This window comes from Cynocephalus volans, chromosome 3 (genome assembly GCF_027409185.1).
Source record: "Cynocephalus volans isolate mCynVol1 chromosome 3, mCynVol1.pri, whole genome shotgun sequence".
Classification (NCBI taxonomy): Eukaryota; Metazoa; Chordata; class Mammalia; order Dermoptera; family Cynocephalidae; genus Cynocephalus; species Cynocephalus volans.
In genome coordinates this window covers 157,531,980-157,548,990 of record NC_084462.1, presented here as the reverse complement: position 1 = coordinate 157,548,990, position 17,011 = coordinate 157,531,980, and the positions used below count along the sequence as shown (strand labels likewise).

At 49.2% G+C, this 17,011-nt stretch overlaps 1 protein-coding gene across 1 annotated transcript in view; it reads right to left on the bottom strand.

Moving 5' to 3' along the window:
• Positions 1–3,552: 3,552 nt before the first annotated feature.
• LRRC74A (leucine rich repeat containing 74A) overlaps positions 3,553–17,011 on the bottom strand; it is a 29,945-nt gene continuing 16,486 nt past the window's right edge. The window contains exons 8-15 of the mRNA XM_063090150.1: positions 16,755–16,836; positions 14,103–14,188; positions 13,446–13,640; positions 10,583–10,678; positions 7,917–8,063; positions 4,877–4,984; positions 3,783–3,913; positions 3,553–3,613 (exon numbers count right to left, since the gene is read on the bottom strand). Coding sequence (XP_062946220.1) covers positions 3,553–3,613; positions 3,783–3,913; positions 4,877–4,984; positions 7,917–8,063; positions 10,583–10,678; positions 13,446–13,640; positions 14,103–14,188; positions 16,755–16,836 — 906 coding nt within the window. The remainder of the gene's footprint in view (positions 3,614–3,782; positions 3,914–4,876; positions 4,985–7,916; positions 8,064–10,582; positions 10,679–13,445; positions 13,641–14,102; positions 14,189–16,754; positions 16,837–17,011) is intronic.

The window sequence follows — 17,011 nt, the reverse complement described above, 5'->3', positions numbered from 1 at the left end:
CACATGTACAGAGAGGCATCCAAGTGTGGAGGTGAAGCAGAGTGCAGCTCAGGCTGGTGACTGGATTCCTGGATCCTCCATCGGTGCCCCGAAGTGTGGGCCTGGAGAGCAGCCTGCCTTCCGCCCCAGACTTTCCCAGCTTTCCACAACTTGCCCCAAACAATCACCAGGTGAAAGCATTTGTTCATGCCACAGGTTTTTATTGAGCAACTACTATGTGCCAGGCACAGTGCTGGTGTTGCCGAGGGGCACAAGACCGGTCCTGCCCTCATTTGTCCACGATGGTGACTAGTGAGGCTAATCAAAACCCTCGAAGGTGCCGTTGCACCCACCTGATCAGCGTATGCTGTTCTCGACTATTCCTTTCCTTTCGCTCAGTGCTTCCTATCTCCCCACCTTCTCAAGGACTTTTAAAATGAAATGCAGACTGATAATCTCTTAGAACGGGGTTGGGAAACCTTTATTTCCGCTGTTCCATTTCTCAGGTGGAACCACTCAGCTTCCAAGTTCATGGGGCCAGGTGCCAGGTCACAGCTACAGTAGACCCCCTTCATCCAGTTTCTCTTTCTGTGGTTTCCGTTCCCCTGGGCAACCAGTCGGAAAATAGGTGAGTGCAGTACAACCGATGTTTTGACAGAGAGACACATTCACATAAGTTTTATTACAGTGAATTGTTATGATTGTTCTACCTTATTAATAGTTATTGTTGTTAATCTCTTACTGTGTCTGACTTACAAATTAAACTATGTCATAGGCATGTCTGTATAGGAGAAAACAAAGTATATCTGGGGTTCGGTACTATTTGTGGTTTCAGGCAGCCACTGGGGGTCTGGGAATATATCTGCTGCAGATAAGGAGGGACAATTGTAGATGCAGGTCTCTTGGTCTCCTGTCCCACACTTTCTCCATATGACTCTCCACGTTTGCCTTGACAGGCCCCTGCCCTCATTTCCTCAGCATCTGTCCCCCTGCCACTGCCTCCTGCCTCAGAAACTTCTCCCCTTGACAAAGTTTACAGTTACCGTGACAACTGCTTTTGTGCCCTGGCCTCCTCCCCACTGCTCTTCTCTTGCCACCGAGGAACCCCCTTATGTTCCCAATTTGTCTTTGTGGCTCTTCACAAGGCTACAACAAGTCCCCAGGTGACCACAAAAACCAGAAGGTGCCCCCGGTGAAAGGCACACCACCAGCAGCCCAGAGTCACCCAGACCAAGACAGACTTTATTTGCCCGTGCACAGACCTCGATGGCATTTGTCCATCAAGGTTTTGGCCACCTCTGCGTCCTCCTGCCACCATCTGACTTGCCAGGATTTCTCTCTCAATGAGACTACTTTCCAGACTGGACTTGTGCCTGTGGCTTCAGCATTCCAAGAAGCTGGCTTGAAAGGTAAGGGAATAATGCTGAGCACCAGGGTAGCCTCATGGCTGATGGCTGAATGCTAAGACAGGCTCAGGTCCAGACGAGACCATTTGTAAACCCATCTCTCACCCTAGCAGAAAGCTGCACGCGGGCAGGTGCAGTGTTGGCGCAGGATGGTTGACAAGGGGGCAGCTGATTTAAATTTTAGAATGTGTACACCCTTTGACCCAGCAATTGCTGGGTCTGCCCCACCAAGCCTATTTTAGAGAAACACATGTGCAAACACTATCTACACAAGGATGTTTGTGTCAGTATTATTTGTAGCAGCAAAATGTTGGAAATAGCTTAAATGCCCATAAAAATAAGACGAAATTACAAGACCGCTATACTATGAAATATTATGTGGCAATTAAAAAGACTGAGATGGATCTAAATGTGCCATCATGGAAAGATCACCAAGGTGCACTGTTAAGGCAAAACAAGCTGAGAGAAACATGATAGTATGATCCTTTTTATGGTAAGAAACCGTGCGTGTGTGTGTGCGTGTGTGTGCGCGTGCGTGCGTGCGTGCGTGTGTGTGCGCGTGTGTGCGTGTGTGTGTGTAAAACCATCTATAATAAAGACATGGATGTATGGCAAGCCCACTTACCATGTGCCAGGGAGTGTTCTAAATGCTTTACAAGCATTAATTAACTCATTTAATCCTCACCAACTCCTATGCTGTGGGTACTATTATTAGCCCCATAGTACAGATGAGGAACTTGAGGTAAAGGAGATGGGGTAACTTGCCCAAGGTCCCACTGGAACTGGGATTGGCACTCAGGTGGTCTGGCCCTAGGACCCATGTTTTTAACATATCTGCCCTCACACGCTCACACACATGATTTCAAGTGCATGGGACAAAGCATAGAAACCTGCACCTGAACTTGTTCCTGGGAGCCCTTTGGGGAGGCAGAGCGAACTGTGGGGCAAGATAAAAGAGGACCTTCATTTTCTCCTTGCTATACTTCTGTGGATTTAGAATTTTTAGATGTAGGTATTATTTGCAACAAAAAATAAAAATAAAAAAGATTCAGGCAACAATAAAAATCACAACTCTGCTCTTTCATCAAAACTAATAAAACGTTGATGTGGATCTGAGGAGCAATGTGAGGTGGCCCTGAGACTCGGGGACCCAGACCTCAGTTCTGCCTCTCCACAGCCATGTGACTTCGTCTGCAAACCTGGAGAGTTTGCTGGACTTGGGACCAGGTCTTGAGACCCCCATCTGGGCACTTGCCACCAGCTTCCCGAGGAATAAGAGACCCCACGTTAGGGAGGACAGGTGAGGAGGCGCAGGACAGAGGCCCGAAGCAGCACAAGAGTGGGTGGCACCGGGGAGTGCGAGCCTGGGCATCCCTGCGGCCCCTTCACTGGATGACAGTGTCACTGCTGAGTGACGCCACCATGCGCCAGCCCCTACCTGTATTTTCCCTGCTCAGTTCTCAAGAAACCCTCTTGGGTGCTGTGATTATCAGCCCATTTTTAAGGACGAGGGAGACTGAGCGCTTCACCCTCACGAGTGGAACAGGTTGCAGCTGGGCCAGTCTGCCCTTCCTGGCTGCTTGGCAGGGGCAGCAGTGTCCTGCACCTGGGCCAGGGGTGTGGCACAAGAGGGCAGGTTCTGGAACCACACAGGCCTGGGAACTAGGGCCAGAGCTGCCCCTTTCCAGCTGAGAGAACTTAGCTTCTCTGCTTGGCGCTCTAAAGCTCAGTTTCATCGTTTATGAAATGGGGGCGACGGCAGTGCTGTGCGGGCACCATGAGAATTCAGTACCGTGCCCGATGGTGGATGGCAGGTACTCGGCTGGGTGAGGCTCAGGGGGTGTCGGTTACTGCCATGACTATCACCCCGGTCCTTTCCTCCCTCTTCAAGGAATTCAGCCAAAGTCCCAACCTGCCTCATTCTCTAAGCCCTGGCAGCACTGAGTGACCCATGGTTCCCCGACATACTGCACTGGCCCACACTTCAGCACTTGGCACTAGTGTCCCTCTGTCCTCTTGTCTGTGTCTGTCTTGTCAGCCTCAGCGGAAACATCACCACCTCCCACCCGAGTGGTACCTCCTTTCTGGGCTACAGGAGCATGCGGTCCGCACCCCATCTCTCCTCCCACCCCACCAGGGCCTGGGGACTTGCCCATCTCACCTTGGATTAGGCTGTGAGCACTGGGCTGCTGTCCTTCTGCTCGTGTTCCCAGCGACTGGTCCAGCAGCTGACAGCACAGGAAAGAGACTCAGACTTTGCTGATCAGGGGAATTGAAGATAAGGAGGAAGGTAAACGGTGGGGCCTGGCCTTAGGGTGCAGAGAAAAGGCAGCCATTCGCTGCAGCATGGGGAGGCTCTAACTAACACAGCGAAGGCAGAGGGGGTGAAGAGCTCACGTCCACCCAGCCGGGGCCCCTTGGGAACGGCCCTGGGCCTGGGCTGACCTGAAGTCCACCTTGCCTGTCTTGTCGTCCAGCCTCTTTATCAGCTCCCTTACTTGGTAGCGGTTGACAGGGACCTTATCTTGCTGAGGAGGTGAACAGAACCCGTGAGGTTAATGCAGCTCTCTGCCCACTCCTCGAGAAGACCCCTCCCCAATACTCACACACAGTCGTGCACACGCGCACACACGCACACACATGCACACACGCCACAATGCCTTGCTCCTCTTGGGACCATGGGTGGTTGAGGAAACTGAACCCACAACCTGCAGGGGCTGCATGAAGTCCCCACCCACGGGTCATTATCCAGACTCCAGAGGGCCCCCATTTCCCGGGGAGTGGTAAGGGGAAGGAGCTCAGGGCCCAGGTGACACAGGTGGCCCTGGGGTGGACAGGAACTCTCCTCTGCAGCATATGAGGTCCCCTCTTCCTGCTGCCGAGTCCTGGCCAGTCCGCTTCACACAGGCCTGGGCACCGAGTGTCTTTTCCGCCCCTGCGTGGGCCCCAGAACTTCCCCTTCTGAGTCCTATTCTTGCAGGTCCAGTTCCCTCCTAGGACGCTCTGACGATGGACCCTCCAAGTGTGCATTTCAAGGGGATTTCAGCACCTTGGTCATACGGAGAGTGGGGGGAATGTGGGATTTCAGGCAAGACAATAGGGCCAAAGGTGGAAATACTGGGGCTTTGGGATGAGGTCTCTTCTCACTCCCGTTTTCATCTGCCCAGCAGCCAAATGCAGTGAGGAGAGAGGCCTGCAAGATGGACAGCGTGTGTCTTTAGGTGGCACCTTGGGCCATCAGTGGCATCAAGCCCTACAGCTGGTGGCACAGAGGATGATGTCAGCAGGGGGTCGAGGAAGACTTAGGCTTCCCTCTGGGTCTAGATAATGACACGAGTGTCCTAGGGCCAATCCCAGGAAGCTCTACGGGGTGTTTGTGCCTCTCTGCCTCCCTGCCCCCCTTTCCCTGTCTCTCTGTTTCTGTGTGTGTGTCTCTCTCTCTGTCTCACACATACACACTCACAGCCCGCAGCCACCAGCCGTCAGCACACCTGCACCATGGCTTTTCGGAACTCGCCCACAGGCATCTCCATTGCTCCAGTAGGGTTCAAGTGCTTGAAGAAGTCCACGACTGCGATTTTGTGCTGGTCTGCGTAGCTCTGAGTGAAGCAAGAGACACTGGCAGCAAATGCTTGGCCTTATAACAATGGTCGCAGCTCCCCTTCTTTCCCCAAAAGTGTGGCCCAAGCTCCCAGGTGTAGAAAGGTGGAGGAGAATGCTAGCGGTTGTCTATGCTGGGGCATAAACAGGCTGGGGCTTGGCAGGGTGACATGCCACGATGGTTCCTGGGCGCTGGCCCGGTTCCCAGCAGCCCCACCCCACCCAGCAGGGGCTCCCGATTGTGCAGCTTCCTGATCATAGCAGAAGCAGCAACCATCTTGGCAACCCAGTTGGAGTGTTTTGGGAGCCATTTTTAAAATCTAAACCAAGAGTCTGTTTCTTCCACCCTCCCAATGTTTCCGTGGTCCATCTCTTGTAATAAATCCCTCTGTGCTTAACCTAGCTAGAGCAGATTCTGTGGTCAGTAATGAAGAACCTTGACCAGTTCCAGGGCCTGTTACTTTGGTGGGTGCTGTTGATAAGACACAGCTGAGCCCCTGCCCTGGGGAGGTGGCAGTGTTGCAGTGCAAGGGTACAGCCGGGAGCAGGGACCATGGCAAGGGCATGTACTGTGGACTAGGGAATCTGAGAAGGGTTCCCCAAGGAAGTGACGCTTGAGTAGAGACCTGGAGAACAGGTAGGACTGAGCTGACACAGAGGACCAGGAGAAGCGTGTCCCAGGCACAGGACTGGAGTTAACAGAGAACTGATGCACAGAGGGACAGGGAGCAATCCAGAGGGGCTCGAATGTGGAGAACGGGGGAGCGGCAGGCACGGCCCCATCCGGACTTCCCTGCCTCTGGCAATGTCACCATCTGTCTCTCAGCCTCCTGGGCTTAAAATTTGGGACTGTCTTTGGGTCTCTCTTATCACCACAGGCCTCCCTTCTCCCAACACATGCACACACACCCCTGACCATCCACCAAGTCCTGGAGATGTTTCCATGATACCTCTCACATCCGTCCTTCACGTCCGTTGTCATTCTCTGTCACTATTTCATATTTTGGATACTCCAGTAGTGTCCTCACTGGTTTTCCTACTCTCATTTTTACCCCCTTCAGTTCATTTCACTCCCCATTGCCGGAAAAGTCTCCCCCCTCAGTTCTGCTGCGTTCACACCACATCCACTGTTCTCAAATGCTCTCGCCAGCTTCCTGCTCTCCATGGAATCACACTTGAACTCTGAGCCTAAAATGTGAGGACCGCCACATCCAGCCCAGCCTCCCTGCCAGCTTTAACTTCCAGGTTTCTCCATGGCTGGAACCACGTGGTTGTTCTGTAAGAGCCATGTGGTTCTGTTCACATCCCCCAAACATGCTGCGAGCAGTCCCACCGAGTGCAGTCCCACTGAGTGCAGTCCCACCGAGTGCAGTCCCACTGCAGGCAGTCCCACCGAGTGCAGTCCCACTGAGTGCAGTCCCACCGAGTGCAGTCCCACTGCAGGCAGTCCCACCGAGTGCAGTCCCACCGAGTGCAGTCCCACTGCAGGCAATCCCACCGAGTGCAGTCCCACCTCTCTGCCTTGGCTGGTGGGAATCCCCTTCCCAGAACACCCTCCCATGCCCGTGGCTCGCTGAACCCTTTCCACTCTTCAAGGCCCTTCCCAATCCCATCTCTGCTAGGAAGCCACGCTTTTCTGTTCGCCTGCTCCTATAATCTCTAATTTGGATTCTGATTCTATTTGCTGCCCTCGTCTCTTGTTTATTGTTCATCATATTACACTTTCTATTGGTCATTACTGTTTCTGTCCCATCTTTCCAACCAGATCATTGGGCCCCTGAGGGGAAGGACCATGTTTTACACTGCCAGTCTGGTCTCTACTCCGAGATTCTTTCTCTACGCTATTTTAAAACAAGGGGTGGGGCCCCCACTTGGCATCAGACTACTCCATTCCTGTTCACTGGGGCATCCTGCTCCCCTTGCAGAATGGGTTTCCCTTTGGTTCTATCTAAAGTCATCTCACTCATAAAAATACTTAATACCCCTTTGCCTTCTAGAATTTTCACACAAGAGCTCTTTATTTAGTCCTGGAAACTGAGGCACAGAGCAGACCAATCAGGGGAAAGTAGCAACCTTGCACACACACCCTGCAGAACCTGCACTTGACAGCATCATCCTGTTCCTGCTTCTACCAATAGCAGCCAGTCTGCAACCAGCATCAGGCTACTCACCTCCACCGCCAGGTGAGAGGCCAGTGGTGGACACGCCAGACCTGGGTGTGGTCACTGCTCTGTGAGGCGATGGGACTAGATGAGCAATAACATCCCTTTCAGCTCTAATATTCTCTGATTTTTTATTTCCACTGTTACATCTGCCTCCTGTGATTGCCAGATACAAGCTAAGACTCAAGCCAGGTGCAGGTTAGCACTAGAAATAAAGGACTCAGGTGTTCTTCTTTAGCAAAAGCCACCAAATAGCCATCATGACCACAGGGATGTCTTGGCATCCTTATGAACTGCTGGAGTGAACCTGTGTTTATTGGGTGCTTATTATATGCCAGACATTCTTCTAAGCACTTCGTGCATATTACGTAATTTAATCTTCCAAGCAATCCTACTGGGGTGGGTACTATTATTTTGCCCATCTTAAAGGTGAAGAGACTGAGGCACAGAGAGCTTCAGTGACTTGCCTTTGGGCATATATTAGCAAGTGGAGGAGCCTGGGTAGGAGAATCCATCCTGCGCCAAGCCCCTCCTACTTCAGCCCAATCTCAGTTCTTCCCTTCCTCTGGGAGTTGAGAAGCACTGCTGAGAGATCCGACATTTGCAGGGAATATTCCACGCCTGCAGCCCAAGGGACTGAGACATTCCTTGTCAGAGAGGATTGTGCAAACGCTTTGGGGAAAGGGAAACTCTGGGCAGCTGATTTGCACCCCTAGGCCAGCTTTCTCCAGGGCTCCCTGGAGGCTCCGAGAGGAAGGCAGGAGCTCACCTGGATCAGTTTCATGGGGTCTGTCCACAGGAGGATGGTTTTCTTGGCAGAGAGCACTTGCACTGCTTTGTACACCACGTCTAGCTGGGGGTGAACGGCGTACACTCCATCCAGTATTTTCATGAACTGCTCAGACACCAGCACATTCTGTGGCAGGGAGAGAGGGGACCCAATGGCCAGGACACCGCCATTGTGCCACTCCCTGCTGACCAGTGGGCCCTCCCTATCCCACCCAAGCCCAACTCAGGAAGTTTCATCTTTTCCAGTTTGTTCTACAGTGCTGCTCCTAGTGGGATAGTTCCGGTGTTTTAGAGCTTGTGATTTGACTTGTGTGTTTCCTACATGATTTTGTCCAGAGCTTCCGTTGAGTGCTGGTGACTCGTCACATGCTGCCAACTCAGCTCTGCTCTCAGATGGTGAGCATAAGTGTCTGCGTGCAATGGACAATATACAACTATGGATTTGGGACACTGGTCCTTTAAAAAACATCAAAAGAGCCCTGAAGGCTGATGTGCAGGACCTGGGAGAATATGTGTTCTGTGAAATCGTGTGATCAAACCCAGCCTTTTCCAGTTTGACCAACCCGCTTCACTCCTCAGATGTGGTTCTGAGTACCTTTTGCCTTTTTAAAGAATTAAACCTATGCTTATGGGCTAAAGACTGTAGATATTCTAGAGAAAACTCTAGAAGCATCTACAAAGGAGGAATTCCAACACCGTTTAGAGTTATGGCAGCATCATTGATAAAAGGGAAGGAAAAGGCTAATTCAGACTTATTTGTTCTGGTAGGCTTGTTAAGTGGCAATGTGATCACAGCTCATGGGTTAATGTGCCATCTAGGGCCTACACAGCTCCATTTCTAATGTTCCCTCAAACACGCCAAGGCAGTGCCTGGGTCCGTGCCTCCAACCTGCACTGCAGGGGAAAAAACAAATGCCAACCAAATCTGATCCTGTGGCCGAGGCTCAGAGGCAGGGGTGGTGGGGGCTAAGGTAGCATCTGGGGTGCAAAGTCAGAGCTGGAGTATGGGGGTGGAGGACGGGGCTCTGAGGAGAAAGACCCAGGAGCACAAGAAGGGGCTGGGGCAGAGAGGAGGGGTGAAGAAAACAGTGTAAAGAAAATCAGCTCTGTTTTTATAATGCTTCATAATATGTGGCAAGTAGAAATCCAAATTTTGCTAACTGTTCAATTCTACGGAGCTTGGGTTTAAATGTTCAAAGTGTCATACCTGATATAATTGCAAGGCATTAAAGTAATCTTACTGGGACTGGCTGGTTAGCTCACTAGGGAGAGTGTGGTACTGATAACTCCAAGGGTTTGGATAACCATATAGGCCAGCCGTCAAAAAAAATCTTACAAAACATTATATTTGTGTGGCATTAAAAAATGTAAAAGGACTTTACCATGGTAACTTTATAGGACTCTAGAGTAGAGGCAGAAGCCCCGGGCTTACTCCTTGCTGTGTTTCTCATTTGCTGTGCATCCTGGGCAAATGACCTAACCTTTCTGTTTCAGCTTCCTTACATGTAAAATGGGAAAATGAGAAAAAGTACTTGTTGGGGTTGACTTTCCTTCCTCCCTCCAAAAAGATGTTGAAGTCCTAATCCCCAGTAGCTGTGAATGTGAACTGATTTGGAAACAGGGTTTTTGCAAATGATCAAGCTAAAATGAGGCCATTAGGGTGGGCCCTAATCCAATATGACTGTGACCTTATAAAAAGGGGACATTTGGATACAGAGACAGACATGCACACAGGGAGAAAGCCCTTTGAAGCAGAAGGCAGAGACTGGGGTGATTCTTCTACACACAAAGGAACGCTAAGGATTGCCAGCAACCTGCAGCAGCTAGGAGATAGGTCTGGAACAGGTTCTTCCTCCCACCCCTTAGAAGGAACTAACCCTGCTGACACCTTGATTTTGGACATCCAGCCTCCAGAACTGAGAGAGAATACATTTCTGTTGTCTAAGCCACCCAGTGTGTGGTACTTTGTCACAGCTGCCCTAAGGTATTAATACAATACTCTACCTACCTCCTGGAGTAGGATCAAATGAGATGACATATATAAAAACACTTTTGGGAAAAAAAGAATATAAAATGGTAGACAAGTACAGAATATTGTTATTACCAGCTACCGCTCTATGCTGATTCAGGAAGAGTACCTGGGAGGAGTCTGAAGTCACCTCCTTGGGCTTTCCTCTTCCCTCAAGAGATTTGCACTCTCCAATACTACTGAGTATAATAGGCCAAGTCATGAAATGAAAATACAAGTTTGTGTATGTTTTAATACCCAGATTCTAAAAGTCCTGTGATTCTGGAACCATCCTGGGATCCAGGGCCATTCATTAGCAAAGCTGATGGTAAACAAATTCTGTTGTGGAGTCCTCCCACTTTCTATTTGGTGTTTCCTTATCTCTATGCTCAGGTGTTCACATTCTGAGGTCCCAGGATCTGGTAAATTATTTCTCACTGTCATGTTATTGACTGAATGGCTCCTCCTACTGAAAGGAACCCTGGAGAGGGCAGAGTTGTAGCAAAAGGAGTGACCTTTCCATGGAGCATTTGTGTGAGGGCCTGGGAGAGAGAGCGGATGACATGGCCGACACAGAGTGGGCATGCATGGTGACTAGCTCGCACCCTGGTGCAAGCCCCTACCATTTGATCACTTACGGAAATGTCAAGCTCTTCCATCCTGGATTTGGGGTTCCTCTTGATGGACAGGATAAGTAAAACAGCCCCATCCATACTTATAGGGTTCAGGAAAAGCTGTGGAGAGAGGAGTGGGACAGGAGGAGGCTGAGATGGGGGCAGGAGAGGCTGGCTCAGAGCACAGCTTCCACTTATTATCAAATCACAGCCTGTGTCTTCCTCCCAGACTTCTCTGTAAGTATCTGTCTTCCTGACCATCTACCTGTCCATCCATTCACCCACCTGTCCATCTCACTGTCCATCCATCCATCTATCCATCCATTCATCCATCCAACAAATACTTATTGGAGGCCTGCCATGTGCCAGCCACTGGGCTAAGCACTGAGGGACATGGTTTCTGAGGGACAGGCACTGAGAGAGAGGCAGACATAACAAGGTTTCTGCCCTCAGGTAGCTTAACACTGTAGTTGGGGGAGACAATCAAATGGCATCAGACATGTGATGACTGCAGTGACAGAGGTACACACAGGTACTGCAGGAGCAAGGAAAGGGGAGGGGACCCTGGAGCTAAGCCTTGCAGGACTAATGGGGATGAGTCAGATCTGAAGAAGGTGGGAGGAGGACCAGAGATGGGAATAGGGTTCACCAAAGAAGAAAAGGGGAGAGAAGTGCAAAGGTATAGGGAGGTGTGGAACAGCGTGAGGTGTCTGTGAGCAGGAGCAGGGAGAACGAGGCACAAGGCTGGGAGGGGCCACATCGCAGAGGACCTTGTGGGCTTAGCTAAGAAATGAGGACATTATCCCAATGGTGCTGGGTGCCACTGAAGCATGGATGGAGCGTAAGAGCAGGGAACATGGGGCTTGGTGGCTCTGCTTAGTAGCTGCCCGGCCTTGCATTAATTTCCTGACCACTTCGTACAATCACCTATGGCCGCTCTGAAGATTCAACATGTCAGTTCAGGCAAAGAATTCCAAAGAGTGCCTGGTACACAGCAAGCAGTGAGTGAGCATTAGTTATTATTATGGAAGGTTTCAGGATGGGTGTTTTCATGATGAGGCAGGCTGAAACTTTTAATGAGCACCTACTACGTGTCAGGTACTTCCCAGGCTCTGATATACTACAGTAAGGAAATACAGACTTGAGGCCTGCCCCCATGGAGCTTAGCATCTAGAATCTTTTGCTGGACTCACTTGCCAAGGGGAATTCCTTATTTTTCCAAGATTAGAGGAAGGGGGACTAGGGCTGGATGTGGAGAACAATAGATAATTCTATGGCAAAGTTGATGTGGTCTCCGCCTGTGACCAAACTAAGAGTTTTGCTTTAAACGTTTCTCTTTCACTTCTAAAATATTTTTAAAAATTAAAACACATTTATTACACATGCTCATTGTGGAAAAATTAGAAAAGAGGTAATGTTTTCAATTGCCTGTAGCCCACTAACCAGAGACAACCCCTGTTGCCGTTTTGCTGAGGCAACTTCTTAACGTTTTAAAATTCAGATTCTCAGAACTCTCTTTGGCTTAGGCACTGAGGCTGAATCACTCACAGCCGGGATCAGTCTGTCTTGTCTGAGCTATGCCTGGTCGCCCTCCACCCATGCCAGGGCTTCCAGCTCTCCTGGTCTGCAGCCACCATGCTCCCTCTGCCAGTCAGAATGCAGCTTCCTCTTGTCCCCGTGGCAGCTCCGGGTGGTTGTCCTCCTGGCTGGCAAGCTCAGCCTCACTATTTCCCCTTGGCCCTTTTCCTTCCACCAGGACCCCACATCTGTGGTGCCCCCAACCACCCCACATCCTCAGGGAGCTGGAGTTGCCACAGAAAGCCAGGCAGAGCTGGCTTTGCTCTGCCTCTTGCAAGCTGTGCGGCCTGAGCAAGGCACACAGCCTCAGTTTCCTCATCTGACAAGTGCAGCTAATAGAGGCCACTTTGCCAGGTTGGGCTATGAATGAGGATGAATCACCTGATATGGGAGCCCCAGAAAGGGGAACCAGTCATAGAAGTCCCCGACTTTCATGTTTTTCAAAAAAAAGAAGTTTCTGTGTTATAAATTAGCATCTACAGGCAAATTAATTTAAGATGAAATACGCATTGATTCTTTCATTTAATAAATATTCATCAGGCATCTACCATGTGCCCAGCACTATGCTGGGTATGAGGGTATAATAATGGGCAAAAGCAAGCACAGTCTTTGTTTGCAGGAAGCTTTCATGCTAGTGGAGGGGACAGAAGACCAAAGAGTCCCTCAAATGAGAGTGTAATTACAAACAGCAGCAAGTTCTGCAGGAAGGAGTGAGAGGGTTCTGGGAGCAGATAAGCTAGACAGAGGATTCCCGCCGGCTCCCTGAGGAGCCACTGCCTGAGCTGCTCTCTTAAGTGAGCAGTAATTAAAGCCAGTCAGGCAGAGCAGTGGAAGGAGAAAGGGCAGCAGCCACGACCTTGGGCCAGGGCGAAAGGAGAGGGGAGGAGACCAGGAGGTCTGGGTGGAGAGCAAGGGCGAACATGGGGTAAACTGAGGCTGGAGAGGCAGACAGGGATCAGCGAACTGGATCTGAGCAAGAGGAGGCCATTGGCAGTGTGGGAGGTGGGGGGAAATCTAAGCTGGAAGGGAACAGATTGGGGGTGGAGGGAATGGAAGTCACATTTGTCTTTAAAAAGCACACACTGGCTGCTGCATGGGGAAAGCCTGAAGGAGACCCAGATGGGAGATGACTGTAGTGCACCAGGGAGAACCAGGGGTGACACTGGATTTGCAGCAGAAAGATAGTCAAGAATACATGCATGTATGAAGTACAAGACAGAGGTTCCCAACGATTCTCCAGCAATGTCCAGCCCCATCACCCCCTGCACACAGACGCACGGTGGCCCGGCCCGGCTTAGGTAAAGACTACCTTCAGAACTTTGAGGCTTTCGTTGTATTCCAGTCCTTTGCTGATTTTGGAGGCTCCTTCATTGCTGATGTTATTGCTGCTGACATCTAGGTAGGCCAGGCAGCTGTTGAGTCTGAGGACCTCCCCTAGGGCCAGAGCCCCATCATTCCCAAAGCCATTCATGGAGAGATTCAGTTTCTTCAGGGTCACATTAGTCTCCAGAGAGAGGGGAGAACAGCACCAGCATCAAGGTTGTGTGTCACTCATCCAGACAAATGGGCCCTGATTCCTATCCCCTGCTGCCATCCAGGCTGGGTGCTCAGTGGTCCCCAGGAGCGATCTGCCAGATCATTCCAGATCCCTCCCAGATGGGCTTAGAATCTCAAGTACTCTTGAGATTAATTCCCTTTGGGTTCTGGTCATTCCCCATCTCCTAATTAAATTGCCCTCTTGAAGTGTCCCTGAAGATGCCACCCAGATCTCAGCAGGTTGGATTTATACTAAAGAATAACATATCCAGGAATTGTGGAAAGGAGACCAACAACGTGAAAAACATTTGAGGAGAGCTCAGTGCGCCCTCGTCCATGGTGACCATGCCGAAGAGGTTCAACAGGGTGGACAGGAGGCCCTGGCCATCTTCACCTGGGTTCAAAACACCACCCCCAGAGAGCACCTTACCCGGAGACCATTGCACAAAGCCACAGCTCCCCGCATGTGGAAGTGATTCCAGCTCAGATCCAGCGACTGGAGCCCTACATTGAGGCCTGGAAGAGGAGGAGAGTCAGCCTAGCATCTCCTATGTCCCAAAGAACCCAGTCTCTGAGTCAACACATATCCATGACATTGGGGATTAGGATAACCCAATGGTCATCCAAAGTAAAACACTAAGATAATAATTTTTTTCAGTAATTCATTTAAACACAAAATTGTAAGACGATCCCTAATGCTGGCAAAGATGTAGTGAAATCATCATATTCATATATTAAAGGTGGCAAGAACATTCATATAATCTGTTCGGCAAATATATTATGATCACATATTTTCTCATTAAAATGTGTATATCCTATCACACAACAATATCACCCCTGAGACTCTACCTAAGACAGCACGGAATATGGGAAGAGCCAGATGCTCATAGATGTTTACCATGGCATCACTATAAAAGTAAGATTTGTGACTTACAGGGGAAGGGTAAAGTATATTAAAAATATCCACCTGTATAACATATACCTCCAGTCCTGACCTCTTCATCAAGCTCTGAACTCACATGGAAACTGCCTGACATCTCCACGTAGGTATCGAATGGCCCTCGCAAACAGTATATGGCCAAAGTGCAAACCTGGACTCCTAACTCCTGCTCCTCTGTAGCTGTCACGCCCTGAGCTCCCCCATCTAAGTAAGTGACATCATCCAGCCAGTAGCTGAAGCAAAATAACCACGAGTTGATCTTTATTTCTCCCTTTCCCTCATTCTTCATGTCAGCAAGTCCCCTTGGCTTTACCCCCAAAATGAATTCTGAATGCATCCACTCCTCTCTACCACCACCTCCTGCCTGAGCTCAGCTATTATCCTGTCTTGCCTAGACCAGCACAGTAACCCTCAGTAGGTCTCCCTTCTTCCATTCTTGTTCTACTCCATTGCATTCTTCTAACACTGCAAATCAATGTTCCTCTCCCACTTAACACCTTCCGATGACTCCGTCACACGTGGAACAAAATCCAGACTTTGTCCACATCATGGCTCACAAAGCCTGGCATGATCTGGCTAAGGGACACCTCCGTGACCTCTCCTCATCTGCCCTCCTCCCTGTCCTCTCCGCTCTGGCCACACTGTCCCCTCATGTTCCTCAAGCATGCCAAGCTCTGTTCTTTCTGCCTGGAATGCCACACCTCCAGAACCAAGAACGGTTATTTGTTCTTGGTCATTCAGGTTTCAGCAAAAAGCCACCTTCCCTGTGGGCCTTTCTCTCACCGCCCTGTCTAAATAAGCACCCCTCTCCCACCGTCTAAGAGTGTCCTCCTCTCTTCTACCCATTTGCTCAGGGATGACTATTTACGGTTTCTGGGTTTTTTGTTTTTTGTTTTTTCTTTTATAACAATGCTACAATAAGTGGCTCCGACATCTTTCCATGTGTGTGAGAGCTTCTCTGAGACATGTAGAGTAAATGCTGCATCACAGAAGGCACACATTTTCCATTTTACTGGACACTATCAAATTGTTCTCCAAAGCGCCTTTACCTAGTAGCTTGTGAGTGCTATTTTTCCCCACTGTCTGCAGCATTTGATATTTGCTGACTTTAAACTTTTGCAGTTTGGGTGGATGACAAGGGGAATCTATTTCTTGTTTTATTTTGCATTTCTCTAATAACTAAAGAGGTTGGGCATTTGGTATTTGTAGTGGGTTGAATTATGTCCCCCCAAAACTCCCTGAAACTTGAATTGTGTCCCCCAACTTTTATGTATTAAAAACTTGGCTCCCACTGTGACTGTTAAGAGGGGGGAAATCCTATTATGGTGATTAAAAAGTGGAGCCCTGAAGAGGTGATTGGATTGTAGGACCCTGGAGTAGTGAATGAATTAAAAATGGTGGTCAGGGGCGTGGTTCTGAGGACTTTAAAAGAAGAGGAGAGTCTGTCTGTCTGTCTCTCTGCTCTCTCTGCTCCCACCATCTTGCAATGTGAGACCCCTGGGTCGCTGTCATCACCACCAGATGGACTTTGGACTTCCCAGCCTCAGAAACTGTAAGCAATAAATGTTTTTCTTTATAAACTACCCAGTTCCATGTATTTTGTTATAAGCAACACAAATGGACTAATACAGTATCTTCTTTTGCTATCCATATGCCTTGACCATTATTCTATGGGGGGGTACTTACATTTAATTTATCTATAGGATCTTTTATTAATATTCTGAACACTGATCTTTTATTTTATACAAATGCTGAAAATATCTACTCCCTGTCTGTTGCTTGTCTTTTGAGGTTATTTGTGGGGTCTTTTATCATACGCATGCTTTAGATGTACTATTGTCGGATATGTGAATTGTTGTTGTTTCAGTTCGTGCTTACTGTGCCATGTTTAATAATCCTTAGTGTCCCTGAGGTCAGCAGTTTATTTCTCTACATGTTCTTCTAATCATTGCAAAGTTTTACTTCTCACATCCAGGTGTTTGTTTCATTTAAAAGTATTTTGGGCATGGTTTACATCATTTTTCTAATCAGAACATTCAAAAACAATTAAAAAAAAAAAAAAAAAGGAGATTCAGCTCTGACAAGTAACCTTCCCCAAATCTCGTTCCCTTTGCTGGCCCCTTCCCTCCATGGGAGACCTACCCAGCATCTGTCCCAGGTGCTCTCCTCCCACATCAGAGAATTGGTTGTGACTGAGATCCAGATTCTTAATTCGGTAATTGGACTAGAGAAACAAACAGTGGAAGGAGAAGTTATTTTTGTCTTCTGACTGTAAATGTCTCACTTGTCTCACAGCAATATGATGGAGGTTTCCATGTACCAAAAACTAGGTGGGCTAGCGTTCTTAGACTGGAGACAATTTCTTAGTTACTTTTGTTTAAATATTGATGGCTCTGGGA